This window comes from Ammodytes marinus (genome assembly GCF_949987685.1).
Source record: "Ammodytes marinus genome assembly, chromosome: 1".
NCBI classification, from domain to species: domain Eukaryota; kingdom Metazoa; phylum Chordata; class Actinopteri; order Uranoscopiformes; family Ammodytidae; genus Ammodytes; species Ammodytes marinus.
The window spans coordinates 23330939-23349712 of NC_137230.1; the positions used below are offsets into that span (position 1 = coordinate 23330939).

Genomic DNA, 18774 nt, shown 5'->3' on the forward strand with positions numbered 1-18774 from the left:
TTTAAACACACTGCTATTATTTTGAACACAACTGTATGTACTGTGATGCATAGGAACTAGGGAATGCATTCTATTCACTGTGTTTTAAAAAACACCAGAAACCAGAATAAAATGCATCAGTTGGTCAAGTTCAGATCTGAATTTATTGTGATTTTGGTATTTCTGACTTGAATCTGAACAGTCTCCCGTCTCTCTATACAATACTAAGTTTTGTGTGTGCGTCTTTGTCTGTGTATAAATGTAGGTAAAGGATATCAGACTCACCTCTGGGTCTTGGTGCTCTCTTCCTGCGGTCTCTGAATGCAGCTCCTGACTGTAGGGCTTCCAGTAAACTATCCATCACACCCGTCTCATCATTCTCTGAAAAACCCAGACAGAAAAAAAGAGTGAGGGGGAGGAAAAAGAAACAAATTCAGATAAAGTGCAGTTCCTTTTAGTTGGGAGATTTGCCGTGAGGATTGCAACGTTTGGCAACTTCCCATGGCAAAACACTAAATAAATACACACTTTGTAATGCAATATATAAAAAAAGGTCTTGCATGCGCACCTGCTATTTCACTATTATAAAGGTTACAGCCTTAAAGCTTACACTGTACACAGTCACACTGTTATAAAACACTCAAAACCAGCAACATGGTTTTTCACAGCATTCACTCCAGAAAACCATTGTAGAAAAAGAAAGGCTGCGTAAATATGGCGTGTAAATCACACGCTGGTACAGCTGAATACCTGGCCCTGACACCGTGACAGTGATAGACCTGGCTAGTGATTTGCAGTGAAAACAGGCTCCAGTATACGGTTTATATATATATATGCAAATATTTTTTGTAAAAAAAAAAAAAAAAAAAAAGGAAAGCTTCCGAATACTGAACTGAGCTTCGAATACTAACTTAACAAATGGATATGCCAATAGTTCGGGCCAGCCCTAATGTAAACCAATCATGCATGTTAACCAGTCAGCTATTCTGGAGAATGCTTTTTGTCAAAATCACTTTTTTCAAAATACTGAATATCTCATACAAACTTTGTGTGTGCAAAAATTCAGCTTAGGCTCTGTAAACCGTCATGTTGTTAGCTATGGTTTACCCACTTTGTTTACATACCAGTTTACAGAGCAAAGGCTGTGTATTAGCAACAGATTGAAAGGAGTTATCAGACGATGCACGCATTGACTGATGTCTTTACGATGCTTTTGTTTATAAAACACGCGGTTTTGGGTTTAGGTTTTAGTGCATTGTATAATTTTTTTTTTTTTTTGTTTTCTTTCAGCCTATTTTGCAGAAAACTTTCCACCTCAGCATCAGACCAACGCGGACTTATTGGCGACATGTGCGTAGCTGGAAACATTAGCATCCATGCTGTTTTAGTTTACTGTCACCAACTCAGCTACTGTATGTCTTCATGTTTTACAGAACACAGGATCCTGCCAAAGTCATACTATCCCCGTCACTGTAACCAAACCATTACTTTATATTTGACATATTCATATTTAATCAAACACGGCTGTACATAATGAAAATGATCCAGAATAGTTTTTACAACTTCATTAGCTTCACAAAGACCAAGCTGCACCACCAGTCTCTGTGTCTGCAGAGTACCACGGCTGATTTAGTCAGGTGAAGGAGGAAATTGCTCCAATTAAGGTTATGTGTGTTTTTCTCGTTCCCTGTGGAGATATAAAACACATATAGAATTCTATGACTAAAACTTTGTGATTCTATCAGGCCATCTACTGGTCCAAACGATAGCATTCTCTGTTAGCACATGGGGAGAGTGCGTATAAGCACAAATTAATATCTTACAACGTTTACTCCAGACTCCTGTTCTGTTGCAGTTTCCAATGTCCCAATGTATTGGTGCTTTTCAAAAGTGCTCAAACAAACCACATGACGAAGTAAACTCTACAGGGTTGATCTGACTGGACTAAACATGTGAAAATGCCCTAGAGCACACATTGGTGATAAGAGGTTATATTGCAATCCACAACATCCCTATGCAAACTGGAAATAGGGGAAGAATGAGAATTGTTTTAGCAGGAGACAAATATTGCCATAAGGTTAAACTGGGCCAGACATTGATAATGGCCAATCATACAGACAGTGAGCTGGACAAGCCGGCTTCCTTTAACAGACAAGCGTCCAAGTGTGAAAATGTGTAGACTCCCAACTATAATTATACTGCACTCAAATACACAGACTTTTACGTTTAGTAGCTAATACAATCTGGTACAACGGCTCTGCAATAAAGCCGTACCTAAGTTCAGCTTACTTTTTTGACAGTGTTAGAGAGTTGATGACACAACTCTATGCCTGTAAAAAGGGTTTGGGGGGATACAATTGTGTATTTATACTTTTATGGAATAATATCAACTATGATAAAGATAGATAATAATAAAATTAAGCTATTACGTTTGGCCAAGGGCATTTATCAATTTTTTTTAACTTTTTATTGTTCACTGGGGGAACACGGCCACCCTCAAAATGGGTCTTGCATTGGATAGAAGAAGACAGATAGATCACAGTATTATTTATTATTATATTATTATTTTCATTCTAATTGTATTTAGCTTCATTCATAGTTATATTGTCAGTGGTATCTTAACTTCGCCTACATTGTGTGAGGTAGCACAGGAAAGGAAAAATGCGACCTTTAAATAATAAGGTGAGGACGTCTTTGTGAGATGTTGGAATAAATAATTGCTAGCAAACAACTGTTTCTCCCAGGACACAGTGATTGATTAAGTCTGCTGCAAAACTAGGTTATACTGCCAGCATCAAAGATTGTGACAGAAAACACAATTAATATCCGTTTATTACTAAAAGAGTAGGCTATAACTCATGGAAGTGCTACGCTCTAAATAAGATATATGATTAACATGTGAAAGGCTACATGCATTCACTTAAAGTAAAGGACCTGTCTGGTTGTATAATCGCTTTTGAATATGTACGGTACGGATGCAGAACGTTTTGGACTGTTTCAAAGGATATTAAAGAGGACAAAGAGTGCAGTCAGTGAAAGGCCTCTAAAGTGTGTGTCCTCTTGTCTGATGCCATACAAGCTCCTTTCCTCATCTCTTTGAAATACGACTATTATATAAGATATTAATTACACCCACTATAGTCAGTGTATCTTGGGGCCTGAAAACTGAAAATGCCACCGTCTCTCATGGACACAATACCATGAAGCACCATGGAGGGTTTTCCATAAAACCAACACAAACTCAAGTCATCAGCTCAACAGTATGGCCTTTACAGAAATAAATCCTAATCTACACTGCAGCTCCTGTATTGAGGACAGAGGGTCCCCCCTGGATTGTGGGCTGTGGTTGTGCACCCAACCTCCTACAACAATCCACAACTACAAACACACACTCATGCACACAGTGGATATAAAGGACCATGGCCCACTACCTTGCCCGTAAGCTTCTTTGTGTGCACTTGTGCTTTCCTTTCGGAACAGTTACACTTCTCCTCTGGCTGAATAGTGCCCAGTTCTTCATCATTACAAAGAGCAGAAATTCAGCTCACATTTCTGAGCAAAACCAACTGTCCAAATTTGTGTCCACCGCTGTGGCAAATCAACTAAGGCAGAAAGCTTTACATTACTGGCAACACACAAAGACACATAGATAGACACACAGAAAAAAGCAAAAAGGAGCAGATCAATCTATTACAACCTGCAGTGCGTGTCTTTATGTGCGGCACTCCGTTTGACTCCAACCCACAAGAACATGAAACAGTTTGTGTGCCTCAGGAGGCGAGGAGTAAGAAACCCACTCAGATATCCCGCCTCGGGAATATATGGGAGCAAAAAACAGTCCAATTTTACACATCAATCAGACGAAAGTCAGACAGACCGAGACAGAAAACTGCTTTATAGAATGTAGATATGAGGTGCTGTTAGACAGCCGAACACTGAAAATCACAACACATATTTATATACTGACACCCACATGCTCGCAAAACTTAGGGAGAGAGATCACAGACATGTCACATGGAACACATGGCAGAGGAATACTAGTCAAGCTAGTAGCTGTGAAATGGGTTTGAAACAGTCATTCAGCCTGAGAGAGTCGGTGTTGAGGGGGATGTGGCGAAAGAACAAAGACTTGAGAGATGAGCGGGACAGTGAAGATGGGTATCCCGGCTTTGGCACTAGAGCTGCTGATTGGAGCTTTGATGTGCACAATACGGCTGCCTATTACTATTCGGTTGCATCTTGGATCAGAGCTCTCATGATGACAGAATTTTTGCTTTAAATTCTACAAAAAAAAATTAAGACACTTACAAGGGAGTCTATAGGCATCATTAATGTATATTTAAAGACAGTTAACAGTGTGTATCTCGTGTACACTTCTACTTCATAGCAGCTCAAAAGTAAGCTCCAAATGCCACGTTTTAGTAGGGAAAGAAACATGGAACCCACCCAAATGAGCCTATCTGTTATGTATACTATACTCCATAGAAAAAAAAATATTTGTAAATGTGTGGTTAGGGGACTGGAGATGTACAAGAGTATTAGTCAGATTAACAACAACAGATAAAAGCAGAAAGGTGTGTACTCTACCAACAAACAAGAATAAACTCTAGGAGTGGAATAAAGACAGAGCAGAAGCCCCACCTATGGGGAAAGGCGGTAGATATCATCCTGTCTGTAGTGAAGCTTTATTCACCATCTATTTAATCTGAGGCTGTATAGACTGGCATTTTCCAGTGTCTGAAGTTCAGAACACGCAACCCGTCTGTGTCCATGGCTACCCTCTGTTCAGACTGGGACTAATGCCTCCCGCCACTTCACTCAACAGGATGTGGCACTTATCATCAGGACAATGACCCAGTTGTAGCAGGTTATAACAGTGTGCAGCAGAGGGTGGGTCGAGCAAGCTAAGAGAAATAGGGTCAATTGGGCTGGAATGGAACAGCTAAGGAGAGAGAATCACATGCCTGAGTGCAATGAATGCAGGCCAACCACTGTGTCCTCACTTGAAAGTGAAATAAGTCAGCCCATTCTCTCCTGATACTTTGTATCCAAGTTGTTCACTGAACGCTGACAGCCATGCAGCATAAGCAGCAGATAAATATTGGAATAGTTCATTATCCGTTTGTGGCTGCAAGGAAACATTTCCTTGTGTCACCAGCAGCAGCTTAACCAAGTAAACAATAATTGAATTGGATAAAACCTTTAATGAATCCATATATGCATAGATATCCCCATGTAAATATACTTAACCTTTAGAGCAGTTCCCCACTTTGAGGTCAATATTCCCACAAGGGGCTGCGAGATGAAAACCTGGCCGCCATAGGATTGTTTACTTTTGGACCTGTCTACTATTTGGCTTTTTTACTGTGATCTTGTGTACAGTTTAACCCCTAAAGGACTCCAAAAATCATTTTAAGTCAGCCAGTATGATAAAATCCCAATTTGTGGGCATACACTCTATGATCACAGGTTACTAGAAGACATTACTTTGTATTAACCCTTTGATGACTATGGCAATCTAGGATACATGTCCTTAATGCCTAAGGGTTTTCTGAAAAAATTGTACGAATTGTCAAGTCTACCAAAACCTTAATATCTAAGCCTGTGTAGCACATAACAACATGAAATAAAATACATTAAAAAAGGTAAGGTTCACAGGTTTCATTCAAACATGCTCCCTTAGCACTTACAAACCAACACATTTTTCAAAAAATTGTCAAAATTAGATGGGGGAGAAAAAAGAAATAATAATATAAAATATTTAAAAATAATGTGCTAAATGAGGTTATAATCCTGATTCCTTTCAGCATGGATAGTAGTGACTGAGTGTGCAGTGGAGAGAAAAATATAGACAGATATAGGAAGGAGGAGATAGCTTTATTTTATAATTTAGTTCAGTTATCACTGGCACCATAAATCCGACTTCCCAGTACAACTGGAACGCAGACTGACTCACGCTGTCGGGAGCCGATCAGCTGGTCCAAACGGCTGTATACCACGGAGATGAAAACAAAACTGAAACTTAACTATCGCCTGGCTGGGCTGAATTTGAGTTGGAGCAGCAAAATATAGCCTAATTCATAAATATTGAAAAATAAATAGATGCAATGTGTTGTGTGATTTTCTTCAGTAGCCTATAGTAGACCTTGATTCTGCGCTCCGAACGCCACTAACTGTTCTGTAATACACTACCGCCAACACAGCCGGCGTATTTATTTTATATATTTTATTTATTTATGTGATTTTCAGCAAACCACACAACTTTTGGGTGGTCACGTAGTCTTAAAAAATCAACAAAACCCACCTCATGTGTATTTGAAACTATGACGGTGCATTCTATGCTGCGCAAGCCATGAAAATTAGATAAAGTAACAATGCTGCGCGACGCAGCATCAGGCAGGAGATACAATGTGGCGTCGCGCAGCAGCCGTCATCAATGGGTTAAAACGTCATCAGAAACTGTAGGGAATATCTGCATTTCAGCAATCTGACATCTGAAAAAGACATTCACACTGAAATTTTACCAATTATAGTTCCAATGCTCTATTGCTGGATATTATGTTATTACAAAGACTTGGTAAAATGGATTTGAAATAGTAATCAGAATAATGATGGTGAATTGCACTGTAAAAGAGAAGTGGCGAAGTGGGTAGGGAGTTCGCCTCTGGTGTGCAGGGTCGGAGGTTCGATCCCCCGTCTCCCCGCCACATGTCGAAGTGTCCCTGGGCAAGACACTGAACCCCGAATTGCTCCCGATAGTTAGCTTAGTTAGCTTAGCACCCTAGTGCTAAGCCTACCCTGCGTGGTAGCTGCTGCTATCGGTGTATGAATGTGTGTGACTGGGTGAATGTGTACAAAAACAATGTAAAGCGCTTTGGGTCTGTGATAAACGGAGATAAAGCGCTATATAAGTCCATTTACCAAGAGGGAAACGTCAGTAATCGGAGTCAGTTTAAGAAACCTGATCGGCCCACTATGACTGATGAACAAGGCCAAACGTGTCTTTTTCTACATCCCATACACTATCATAACCAACAACAGAAAATTGTGTCTATTTGACATTTATTTATTTAGATCAATATTCAACTGGTGTATATTATTGCATTATATACATTTTGAAAAAAAGGTTATCAAAACATTTAAATACAATTGTATTGTTTTTTTTAAGTGGCGTAAATAAGCCATTTTTTGCTAAGATGTTAGCCATAACACTGTACAGGGTGCAACTATGTCAAGGCTTTGGGTTCGCTGTTGTGCACTCCTGTCCCCTTGAGTGACCCCAACTCACATGCTGATAGCAGAGCAAGGCCAAACTACAGCATTACACCCTCGCAAACAATAAAAAATACAGTTTCAGTTGTAATTGTGAAAACATGCTGTTTAAACATCTGGTCAGCACTGTGGAACTTCAGTGACATGCTGCTAATTTAGACAGAAACTGACTGATGAACAATGTTTAAAAGACAAGACCAAACCTTTAACAAGATGGAGGGGGTCTAGATATATTTTTTCTTTAACCTTAAAATCTAGCTTGAGTTGGTTCCAGACCAGTACTTATGGGCATTAGCACATTTTATTCTAGATGCCCACTGCCCACTGCCCACTAGTCATAATAACAGTAGAAGAATGGGGAACAGAATAGTAAACCAATTAAGTAAGAACCATTTTAATACTGACACATGATGCAAAATACATTACTGTGCCTACAATGTCTAAGAATTCTCTCATGAGAACAAATAGCATCTCATATAAGCTCCTGCTTTGCCCCGAAAAAAAGATCAATCGTTCTCCCTTTCTTATCCACCTATGTTTTTAGCATCTTTGCATGCAGTGTTGCATCTCTAGCTGTTCTATTTGACGTCTTAATAGTTCATCGCTTGTAGCTATGTAGGGAATGTCAAATAAAGCTCTGATGTGTAATTTGTCGCTCCACAAACATTCCCGCTCCCGGCGTACCCTGGGAGTTAATGCAACAGATTTGTCATACACAAGCCAGGCACAGTTAGAGGAGGAGGAAAATACACCTATTCAATCTGAATTTCAATCTCCGCAGGGCTCTATGCAAATGCATGCAAGCTGACGCTCTCGCTCTCCCAGACTGCCAGAACACACAGTTCAGATGACGAAACCAGGCTGCATATGTTAGTTAAGGTAGAAAGCCCAGTCGTCGGCAGGCAAAGGAGACAGAGGAAAATTTTAAAGGAAACTGGGATAACTTCACATTTCAGGAATACACAAGTAGGCAAATATTGAAACAAACTTAATGTAGAAGGTATATAGAAAATAAAATGAAAATAAAACCTAAAATCCACTTTGATCATTTCCTCCGGGAAACCCTCCCCCTGCCTTCCCCTGTCTCTCATTGACGTGCCCTTCGGCATAATGTGAATATGCAGCCTCTCTGGGGCTTTTTAGAGAATTGATGGATAATCAGATGATAACACAGAGAATCTCCATTGAGGACAATCCTCCCTGACAAACAAAGAGAAAGCTCTTTAGTTAATAAATAGGCCGAAAGACAGACGGTGAGTGACAGAGAGAAAATATATATATAAATAAATATATAGAGAGAAAATAAATCCTGTCCTGGGTTGGCAGCACAATACCAAATCTCTATCACATATTCGTTTCATCCTGACAACCTGTGTGTATGTATCTGTATATGTGCATGTGCGCGTGCATGTCATACATTGCCAGAGACATCATTTCTAAGGGATGTCTCTGAGCTTGCCTTTAGCTTTATCTTAATTTGAGCGTATCTAAATACATTACAAGCTCTAGGCACATTTTTATAAGCCTTTCTGACAAAATTTGGCTGAAGTTTATTCCAGCAAAGTTTTTTATTTCTGAACTACTTTTCTGAAACAGAAAAGTAAAAGAACTCGATACCGAAGCACTGGATAAAGAAAAGGTCAATCTGAGCAAGTTAAAAAGTAACAGCGCAAATGCCTAGTGTCCCCTGAGCAGTGCGGCTGGGATCGTGTCAGCTCGGTTACGCTAGATCTGGCTTGCGTTTCTTTCCACCACGGAGGAAAAACTTGTTTTGGCCTCAACCCTGTTGCAGGTATCTTCTGATAAGGGTGAGATACACTGACTGCACAGTACTGGACTTAAACAGCGAACATAACCTATCCACCAGAATCCTGTTCAATAATTTTAAGCGGACATGACCCCTCATTGTTTTTGGCGAGCCCAGCAGTGTAAAACTTCTGGTGTTCTGTGGCTAATGAGGACAATTGATGGGTATCCAGGCAAGAGTAAAAGGGAGTTCTGCGAGGTTTATATTATAATTTAGCCAGAGAGGACTGGGGTTGGCTACATATTATGCCCACAGCAGTACTTTGGCATGGATGGAGCATGGTTGTTCTCTACTGGCATTCTAAATATATACAGGAGTGCTACGATGGCTGGCATATTCATGTTAGCTATAGATGCTGGTGCAGGGTTGGGACTGCCAAGCTCAACTGCTCTGCCAGCCTTGGCATTGACATTAGAAATGGGTCTGGAGGCTGCACTGTTGAACAAGTTTTTGGCTTCTGTGGTGCTCCAAAGGGGAAGGGAAAAACAAACTAACAAAAAACCAACTGGCAGGTGGAACCAAATAGTGCATGGCCTCCTTCATAGCTATGAAGCTGAAACTATTTGGTAAATAGAGTTATCATTTCAGCTTAATTATCCTTGATGGCTCCAGAAGTGGAACATGTTTTAAAGGACATCCAGTATAGAGGTCATTATGAAAATATCCTCAATGTCTGCTAGCAATATGTAAGCATGTGTTAAGAATACCAAGTGCCAATCATATAACACTTGACAGGAATAACAGCAAAGTTGAAATCATAAGTCTATTTGTCAATGCAATATGTAATCAGTGCAATGATTTATTCAGGGCAGGAGAACATCAAATGAAACTCAAAAAACATGTTGTTGATAAGAATATGTCACTTTTTTAAAGCACACCTTCCAGTCCAACTCTTAAACTGTTCACAACCCAGAATACTCTTATCAGTTAGCAACATATTGATCCTGAAGCCTGAAAACATTTGCCTTTCTTCTCAATAACAGTTTATAAACATTTTGTACACATATCCATAGTAATGGAGGGAGTTGTGTTACCTTAATAAAAGGTATTTTTACTGACCATCTCCCAGGTAAAAGCATCAACCACATTATCAAAATTCAGACTGCACAAGTGCCTTAGCATAGTGGTCAAGATGGTTCGATTTCAAGCCAGTGATCTTTGTCGCAAGTCCTACCCACATCTCTTTCCCCGACATGTTTCCTCTCTGCCTCTAAGCTATCCAATAAAAAGGTGAAAAAGCCCCAAAAAATATATTTTAAAAAATGTGCCAAGACTTTGTTACTGACACAGGAGACAGAGCTGGATATAAAGCAGGCATTTATAAAACTGGGTTAACACAAAAAGTTAACATTGGTTGGGGCTTGTTGCTACAAGTTCCAGTGAGACTTGAACCATTATCCCGGAAGGCCAGTTGGAGGCCAGGAATATCAAGGGCAATGAAATGCTGAAAACTCTGCACAGTGGTTTATATTAGATAGGATTTTACAACTCTGGGAAGTCATCACTTTGAGAAATATTTATATATATTTTTTCCCACACACACACACACACACACACACACACACACACACACACACACACACACACACACACACACACACACACACACACACACACACACACACACACACACACACACACACACACACACACACACACACACACACACACACACACACACACACACACACACACACACACGGCTAAAAACAACAAACAGTTTCAGGCAAAGTTCCAGATATGTGATGGGAAACTACAATGTATGTGCAATTACATCATTAACATTAGTCCTGATAGTGGGATTTTGTTTTACATTTTTGCAAGTTCAACCGTCCCCCTATACAGATCCAGCCCTAAGGCTTCACTCACTCAAAAGGTGAAATCAGTGAGTGAATTGTGGTTACATAGGCTGTCCTTCAACCAGTTGTGGCAGAGGTTATAGGTCACTTAAGCAACCATTTATCTTCTGTGTAGCAATGTAGAAATACATTAAAACCGGTCCTGTGGTTTGACATCTTAGGAAGGGTCAAGCAGGAAGTGAATTTCTATCTCTAGATCAATAACAAATGAATAATCATAATGTTTCATCTTAACTCCAAGGTGGAAATCGAAATAATTCTATACATCAAGAACTGTGCCTTGTAAAAACTGAACACAAATCAAGGAAAGGCAGCACATTAATGTTAATGTTGCTGTTATGTGACACAGCGCGTGTTAACATGTAGTACATTGCTTGGTAAGTTAATGAATGTTTTTCCTATGTGGGAAACAACATTTGATAGATTAACTGGTCAGAAAAAAGAAAGAAAAAGTTGAGGCTATAATTACGACTGGGCTGTCACAGACTGAGTGATGTGTTAAAAAAAAAAAACGGTTTTCATCACACCAATTTTGTATTTAAAACTTCCCAGCATTATTTAACTACGTGTCCATCAATCACTATGAGCAAAATGCTTCCTGTGTGGATGGGGCGTTTTCATTTTTCAAGAGATAAATACTGAATCTTGAAAAAAAAGGTGTGTCTTCTAGTCTGCTACAATGGGACTTATATTTACTTGATACACTAGTCAAGAGTCATCGTCTTTGAGTGATCCCTTACACTATTTAATCCTAGATTGATTTAACCGACTGCTAAAGGTGACGCTATTAACGATGCGAGAGTTGACAGGCAAAGCAGATTGAACGGTCTCTACCTGCATTGACGTCCAGCACCCTCCTCTTCTTCTGCTGTCTCTCCTGTTTCTCACGCTCAGCCTTCTCCTTCGCCACCCGTGCTCTCCTCTGTTTCTCCTCTGCCTCTCTCTGTCTCCGGTTGTCTTTCAGCGCTTGCTGTGAGAGAGAAAGAAAGAAAGAAGAAGGCTTGCTAAGTGGGGTTAATTACAGTAGTGAAGAGCCTGTCAAAGGCAGAGGAAGCTGTCAAACCCCACAGATGTCTTTATAAGGCATCGTTAAAGTCAGATGAAGCTTTTAAGGTGCTTTGCCCCCCCCCCCTTGATCTTGCCAGACACAAAACCATTTCAGGGACTTCAGACACTAGAGATCTATAAGAGTGAATGTCCATGGACCCAAAACATGAATAGCAGGCGCTGGTCTTTAAAAAAAAATATTGCCTGTTCTTCTTTCGATTCTTTACGGCAGATTGAAAAAATATAAATATGTATTCTTATGTTTACAGATTATCAAGGCTGTTTTGCAAGTTGTTTTGTTTTTCTCCTAACAGTCTCTTGCAGAGCCGAAACAACTTCCCTAGTAGAATTGTCCTAGAAAACAAAGAGAGGGGAAGAATATAAGATACTAACACAGTGGACTATATATATAAAGTTTGAAAATCCGCAATAACATAGGTAACAAGCCATTTGGTGCGTATGTGTGCATGTATAGAGTATTTGTCAGAGTCAGTAGGGCAGTTTTAACATCATCTGGTGGCTACTGTGTGAGTTAAATAGCAATGCTTTCAGAAATGCAATAGAAAAAGACCATTTCCACATGTGTTGCAGTTTTACATACTGTATGTACAATGTAATTTAGAAACAATAGGGACAGGAATGTCTCTCAATCTTATTTACATTTGCACACACCACTGAAGCCAACTTTTGAATTCGACATAAACTCTTATTAATTCCATTCTCCCTGTCGATACTGTATTATTTTATGGGTTTTCTGTCTACTGTTTACCAGCCACTGCAAGTAGCTGTCTATAATCCCTGTGCCAAAGGGTTGTTCAACTCATACAAGGGTGTCAATAGCTCAATAATGCCATAGCCAAGAGACAGACTGCATATGATCTAACAGAGTGTTGCCATGATTGCCATCCTGATCAATATCCATTCACTTAAAGCAATAGAGTCTGACTCTGGCTTTTATCAAGCCCCTCCTCTTGTGTTATTCACACAGCCTGGCCTGACAGAGGTCCGCAGGAGAATGGTAATATCTAACCAACATGAATGGATACACACAGAACACACTGCCAGAACTGTGTAGTATATGGGGACATAGATGGCACAATAAGGGGAAGGCAATCCTGTATTCAGGCACAATGAAAGCCTCTCATTAAGTCTGCATACAAGTGACTATCACTTGAAATTATATAGTCAACTCACAATAAATCAGTGTTGTCAACTCAGTATCAACAAGCCACAGAGAAATAGAAACTCAAATGAATACTTCATTAGTAATAGCAGGGGGTGGAACACAGTATAATATTCAGTTTGATACGGCTCCACCACAGTTAGCGTATGCTTGATCCTGTTATCTTTATGGCCCAGCACATTGTGACCTTGATTTTTCACAGGATGAAATACTTTTTCTTATTAATAAACAGACCACATGGGGATGGTGATTTGTTGGTTGATTAGCAGACTTTACATGACATTAATCAAAACAACTCACTCATGTAAAAAGACAATAGCGGGTAATGACACTGATGTGTACTACTCAGCAGATTTAGAGACCTATAGGAGAAAAGCATAGCGCTGAAAAGGAGAAGGGGAATATCGATACAAAATGACTGAGACATGCTGATGCTCTACTTTTTAATATTTTTAAATGAAACCAACTCCTCCACAAATTAACTTTGATTTGTGGAATGGAGCTGTCCGTTGCTTGAAGCAACCACTGATTCACAAATGACTATCCTCCAACTATATTATGCAGAGAAGGTGAGTGCATTTTTGCAACGCACATCCCTTCATTCCCTGCTTCAAATCTTTCCAGGGAATGAAGTCAAACACACACACACACATAGAATGAAGTCAACACACATAGTAATAGTTGCATGGAGAAATGTATTATTTTCTAACGTAGACATAGCACAGTATCAGATTCACGCTCCAGGTATCCCAGAAGTTGGCCAAACTGCACCAACAGTTGCCACACAGCCTAAACACAGACATGTAACACTTTATGCAAACTAGAAAAAACTCCTCGGAAACATAATATTGAATAGTCATGAGATAAAATGTGTTCCTATTATTTTGTTCTTGTTTTGTCCAAATGCTTTTAGCCGACAAATACAACATCATGGACACTGATAGATGCAATATTAATTTTTATATTCGGTGAAGAATGTATCAAAAATAAGAGGGCATACTAGGACCAGAAGACTTTAACTTTATTGAGTTATTTATTTGTTGTACATGCTGCTGAAGAGGATCCTTGTTTCATTGCTTATAGGTTTTATTTTGTGTTTGTATTATTCTAACATGTTCAATTAATAGTTTACAAATAATCATCAAATCAGGCAAAGGAATTGGAATTAGTTTGAGCTAGCGAGACACTAAATGAGTAACGTTTAAATACAGAAGTCATTCATTTTGCGTGTTGGGTGGACATTAACTATTTATTTGTATTATATAAGAAAAAAGCAAGCCATAATAATCACCCATCTCCCTACCTTATAGCATATACAGTAGCTAATGTCCGCTCATGCCAGCTCTATACAGCCTTCAGATGTAATACAGCCAGTAGTGTACATGTTTGCTTTGAAAGTGATGAGGAAGTTGACACTAGTTGATTAATACTGTAGTGTAACAAAAAAGCTGTTTATTATTTTTTAATTAATCTTTTACATTTTATCAAAAAGTTTATCAAAAAACAGCCATTGTTATTTCTACCCATGCAAAAAGTTAGGCTATCCTGTAGCAATTGATTTGTTAAATTATAGCCAAAAACGTATTATATTCATAATAATGATTATCATTTTGTACAAATGGGCAACGACCAGTACCACTTTATGTGCTAAGTAAATTGTTGGTTTTATACTGCTGTGTAGAGTATGCTTCTGCTGTGCATTGTATGGGGGCGGGACCTGATAGGCCTTTGGCTTCTTCCGTCACCCTTCGGACAACACAAAGTAAGATGTATGAATATGTGAAAGAGAAAATTGTGTATTGTGTGGAATTGTCCGAAAGAATAATAAATAAAATAAATAAATAAATTGTTCTGAGGTTGCAAACATCTGCGCTAAGTATTCTTAATGGGCATTCCAAGCTGATGAATTATGCGCAAAAAAAATAGGGAAACGAAAAGGAAAGAACAAGACTGATACTACATTTATAATAATTAAGTGATCAAGATAACAAGTTGACAGCTGGAATGGCTGTCTAAGGGGAACTTAGTCAAAACACTGAACTACTTCTCCTGTTCACTATGAAGGAGCTAGCTCATTTAAAAGTCAAATTCAATTATTGAAACCACTATAACGAAAAGAACCAAACAGAACCGGTGCTAACCAAATCATTTTAAATGTATAGTACTTAGCATACTAAAATGCTTTTTATCAAAAATCACAAAATGACTGCTGATGATGTTGAATCAGTGGGCTGAAGATCAACTGTTTTACAATTTATTTTGATGAGACCATAAATGTCTGTACCAAGTGTAACAACCGTTGCATGGATTGTGCAATGGTTGTTGGACTGACCAACAAACCAGCCTTGCCATTCCTAGAGCCGTGCCGCTGACGTGGCTACAAAAATAATGTCTGATGGTTTCAATAATGTGGCTAGGCAGATCCACAGAGGAAGTCTGTAGAGGAAAAAATACACCTCATTTAAAACTGGACCCCTTACAGCTGCAAGCTACCCGGGAAAACAATGATTAGTCAATAACGGGTCAATACAACAAGTGGGCCTGTTTAAAGGAGGATCACTCTTGAACTTCACAAAGAGAATAGCACAGGCACAGAGCGGCACAGAGCAGCTTAAGAACTAGGGGTGTGCGGAGACGTCATTGGCCGCGTTTCCCAGATGCGATCGTTCTTTGGGGCCAAAGAAGGGTCGAAAGAAGGGTTCGCCAAAGAAAGAAGGGTTCGCCAAAGAAGGAGCGTTAAGATACGGGTGTTTCCCAGATGGCTTCTTAAGTCCCTTCTTTGGAGAGCCGTAAGATGAAGCGAAAGAAGCATCGAAAGAAGTACTTTGGTGGGAGCTGTCCACCGCGGTCGTGCTGAAACTGAATAAATCGATGCCAGGCAAATCGATCACCCACCTCTTTATCAGCGCATAAGTCACACACAGCGCCCCGTGGTCCCCCGCACAGGTTCAATTAGTTTAAGTATGTAGCGTTTGTGTGGGTGCGAGTGTGTGTGTGTGTGTGTGTGTGCCAACAGGTGTATCCAAGTAGTAATCAGGCCCATTAGCGCATATATACCCCCGTGGATATAGGCACACATATGTGAGAATGGAAAGAACCGGCGTCAAAAGAAGCAAGCGGGCACCGGCGTTTACCGCAGAGGAGATGGGCGTCTTGGTGGACGAGGTCTGGCAGCACCAGGATATCTTATTCGGGGGAACAAAGGGCAAAAAAAATATCACCGTCAAGAACCATGTTTGGAAGGCCATAGCCCAAAAGATGTCCCCCTCCAGCCCATGTGGTCTGCGTGACTGGGGCGCTATCCGAAAGAAGTGGCAGGAGTTCCAGAGCCAGACTAAGAGGACGAGTGCCAAGGTGAGGAGCGAAGCCATGGGCACGGGTGGTGGAGCACCGGGTGGGACGACCCTCACTCCCGACGAGGAGAAAGTCCTCTCAATTATCGGGAAGACGGCCTCTGAAGGCATTAGTGGGGGCATCGATGTGCTGGGGGACGAGGGGCTCTCATTAAGTGAGGATGAAGAGGAGCCATCCGGGAGCAGAGCAGGGACGTGCACGCCACCAGGAGAGGACGACCCCCAACAACCATGGCCTGTCCCTGCGCGCCAACCAGCAGGGCCCGGTGTCCGTATGCGTGGAGGCTCACGATGGCGGCCCGCGATAACAACCTGCACCTGCAGTGAGACGCTGGTGCGCCTGGAGAGGGAGAAGCTGGAGGTGCTGCGGGGGATGGAGGGCCACCTCCAAAGACAAACTGCCCTGCAGGAAGAGGTGGTCCGGATGAAGCAGGAGAGGTTGGAGCTGCACCGGAGACAGCTGGCGCTTGCAGAGGCCCAGTTCAACCGTCCCTCCATCTCGGTGCCAATCATCTTTCCCCAGGATTCAGGTATGGGTATTTCAATGTTTTATCTGCATTACCCAATGTATCCCGTTCAATTTCACTAATCAATCTCCCTTCATTGCAGGTGATGCAGAGGCCCAGCAGTAAATGCAGCGCGGAGCCCCCCCCCCCCCCCATCATATGGTTTCAATAAACTACTTTGGTTTCCTTTTCAACCATGTATTGTGTGGATCATTTTGCATTGAAATGAGGGTGTCAAATAGCAACAAAAAGTCCCAGGCAATTTGTAATTTATCTAAGCGTAGGTTCATGACATGTGCGTATTGTGCGCCCTTTCAGCACAGCATGTTTTGCGCTAATTTCCCACTTGTTACATGGTCACCTCAGAAATGTGGGCACTATACTCCCACATACTGTATGCAACAATATTTCCTTAACAATCCAGTGCCATACTTTCAGGTAAAGCACCCGGACACTGAAGCAATTAATCAGTGTGCAGGACGTTACATGTAGCCTACATCTGCTGGTTCTGTTTATTTATTTCAGCCTTCAGGCCTGACAGTGGTTGTGGGTTTATGGTTGTGGGTTTATGGTTGTGGGTTTATGGTTGTGGGTTTATGGTTGTGGGTTTATTAGTGATCAGTGCTTGGCGACTTGTGGTGAAGGGGTAGGGGCTGGGGTTGTTGGACCTCAGAAGAGGTGGATAAGTTCCTGTCTGGTCTGGGCTCCGGCCTGATGCAGTACTGCTCGCACATTGCGGGGGGCGGGGTTCGGGGCTTCGTCCTCTGAATGTTGCTCTTCAACAGGAGGCGGCTCATCTGCGCCAACGCGCACTGCAATGTTGTGCAGCATGGCGGTGACAACAATCACTTGGCAACACTTGATTGGTGACAAGCGCAGCCCCCCCCGACGAACGATGAATGCACCTGAAGCGGGACTTCCAAATGCCAAACACCCGTTCGATCTTCGTCCTGGTGCTTGTGTGGGCCTCATTGAATCTCTCCTCCTGTGGTGTTGCTGGGTTGGTTACCGGCGTGACGAGGTAACTCCGGAGAGGGTAGCCACTGTCCCCTAGGATGATGCCCCGGCCAAACACTCCTCTGCCAGCCTTCTGCCCCACAGCTGAGTTGGCCCACATGAAACTGTCGTGAGTGCTGCCTGGCCACCTGGCGACGATGTCAGTGATGAGGCCATTGTGATCCACCACCACCTGCGTGTTTATGGCCGCGTAGTGCTTGCGACCAATCCAGCACGGATCCACCAGGGAGGGATTGTGGATTGGAATAAGGGTGCCATCTACCAGACCGATCACCCGGGGGATCCCAGCCACTGCGTGGAACCCTTGGTGGACCATGCGGACCTCGTCCCGTGTGGTGGCCATCTTGATATGGGTCCGGGCATGGCGCAGGAGAATTGGTGTCACAGCTGCCACACTCCGTGACACCGATGCCTTGCTGAGGCCGGTGCCGTCCCCCACCACCTCCAGGAAGCTCCCCACTGCGTAAAAACGCAGAGCAGCCAGGAGCTGCACCTCCGGGCTGAGGGCAAAATTGCAGCGGGTTGCTCTCTGGATGTGTGGAGACACCAGAGTTATTAGTCGTTGGATCTCCGCACGGGGCAGCCGGTACTTTGCCTGGACGGCCCGGTCTGACAGCACGTCCAGTGGGGAGAAGTTCTGACGCACGTAGGCGTTAATGTAAACCGTCTGGCTTCGCGCACGGCGACGCGGCTGGTTGGCAGCGAGAATTTGCTGTATTGCAGCCATGGTTTCTCACACGCGCGGACTTTG

At 41.8% G+C, this 18774-nt stretch overlaps 1 protein-coding gene across 1 annotated transcript in view; it reads right to left on the reverse strand.

The window, feature by feature from the left end:
• LOC307248627 (protein diaphanous homolog 3-like) overlaps positions 1-18774 on the reverse strand; it is a 175065-nt gene that overhangs the window by 50006 nt on the left and 106285 nt on the right. Inside the window, exons 26-27 of the mRNA XM_080025069.1 lie at positions 11752-11887; positions 265-360 (exon numbers count right to left, since the gene is read on the reverse strand). Of these exons, the coding sequence (XP_079881195.1) occupies positions 265-360; positions 11752-11887 (232 nt within the window). The remainder of the gene's footprint in view (positions 1-264; positions 361-11751; positions 11888-18774) is intronic.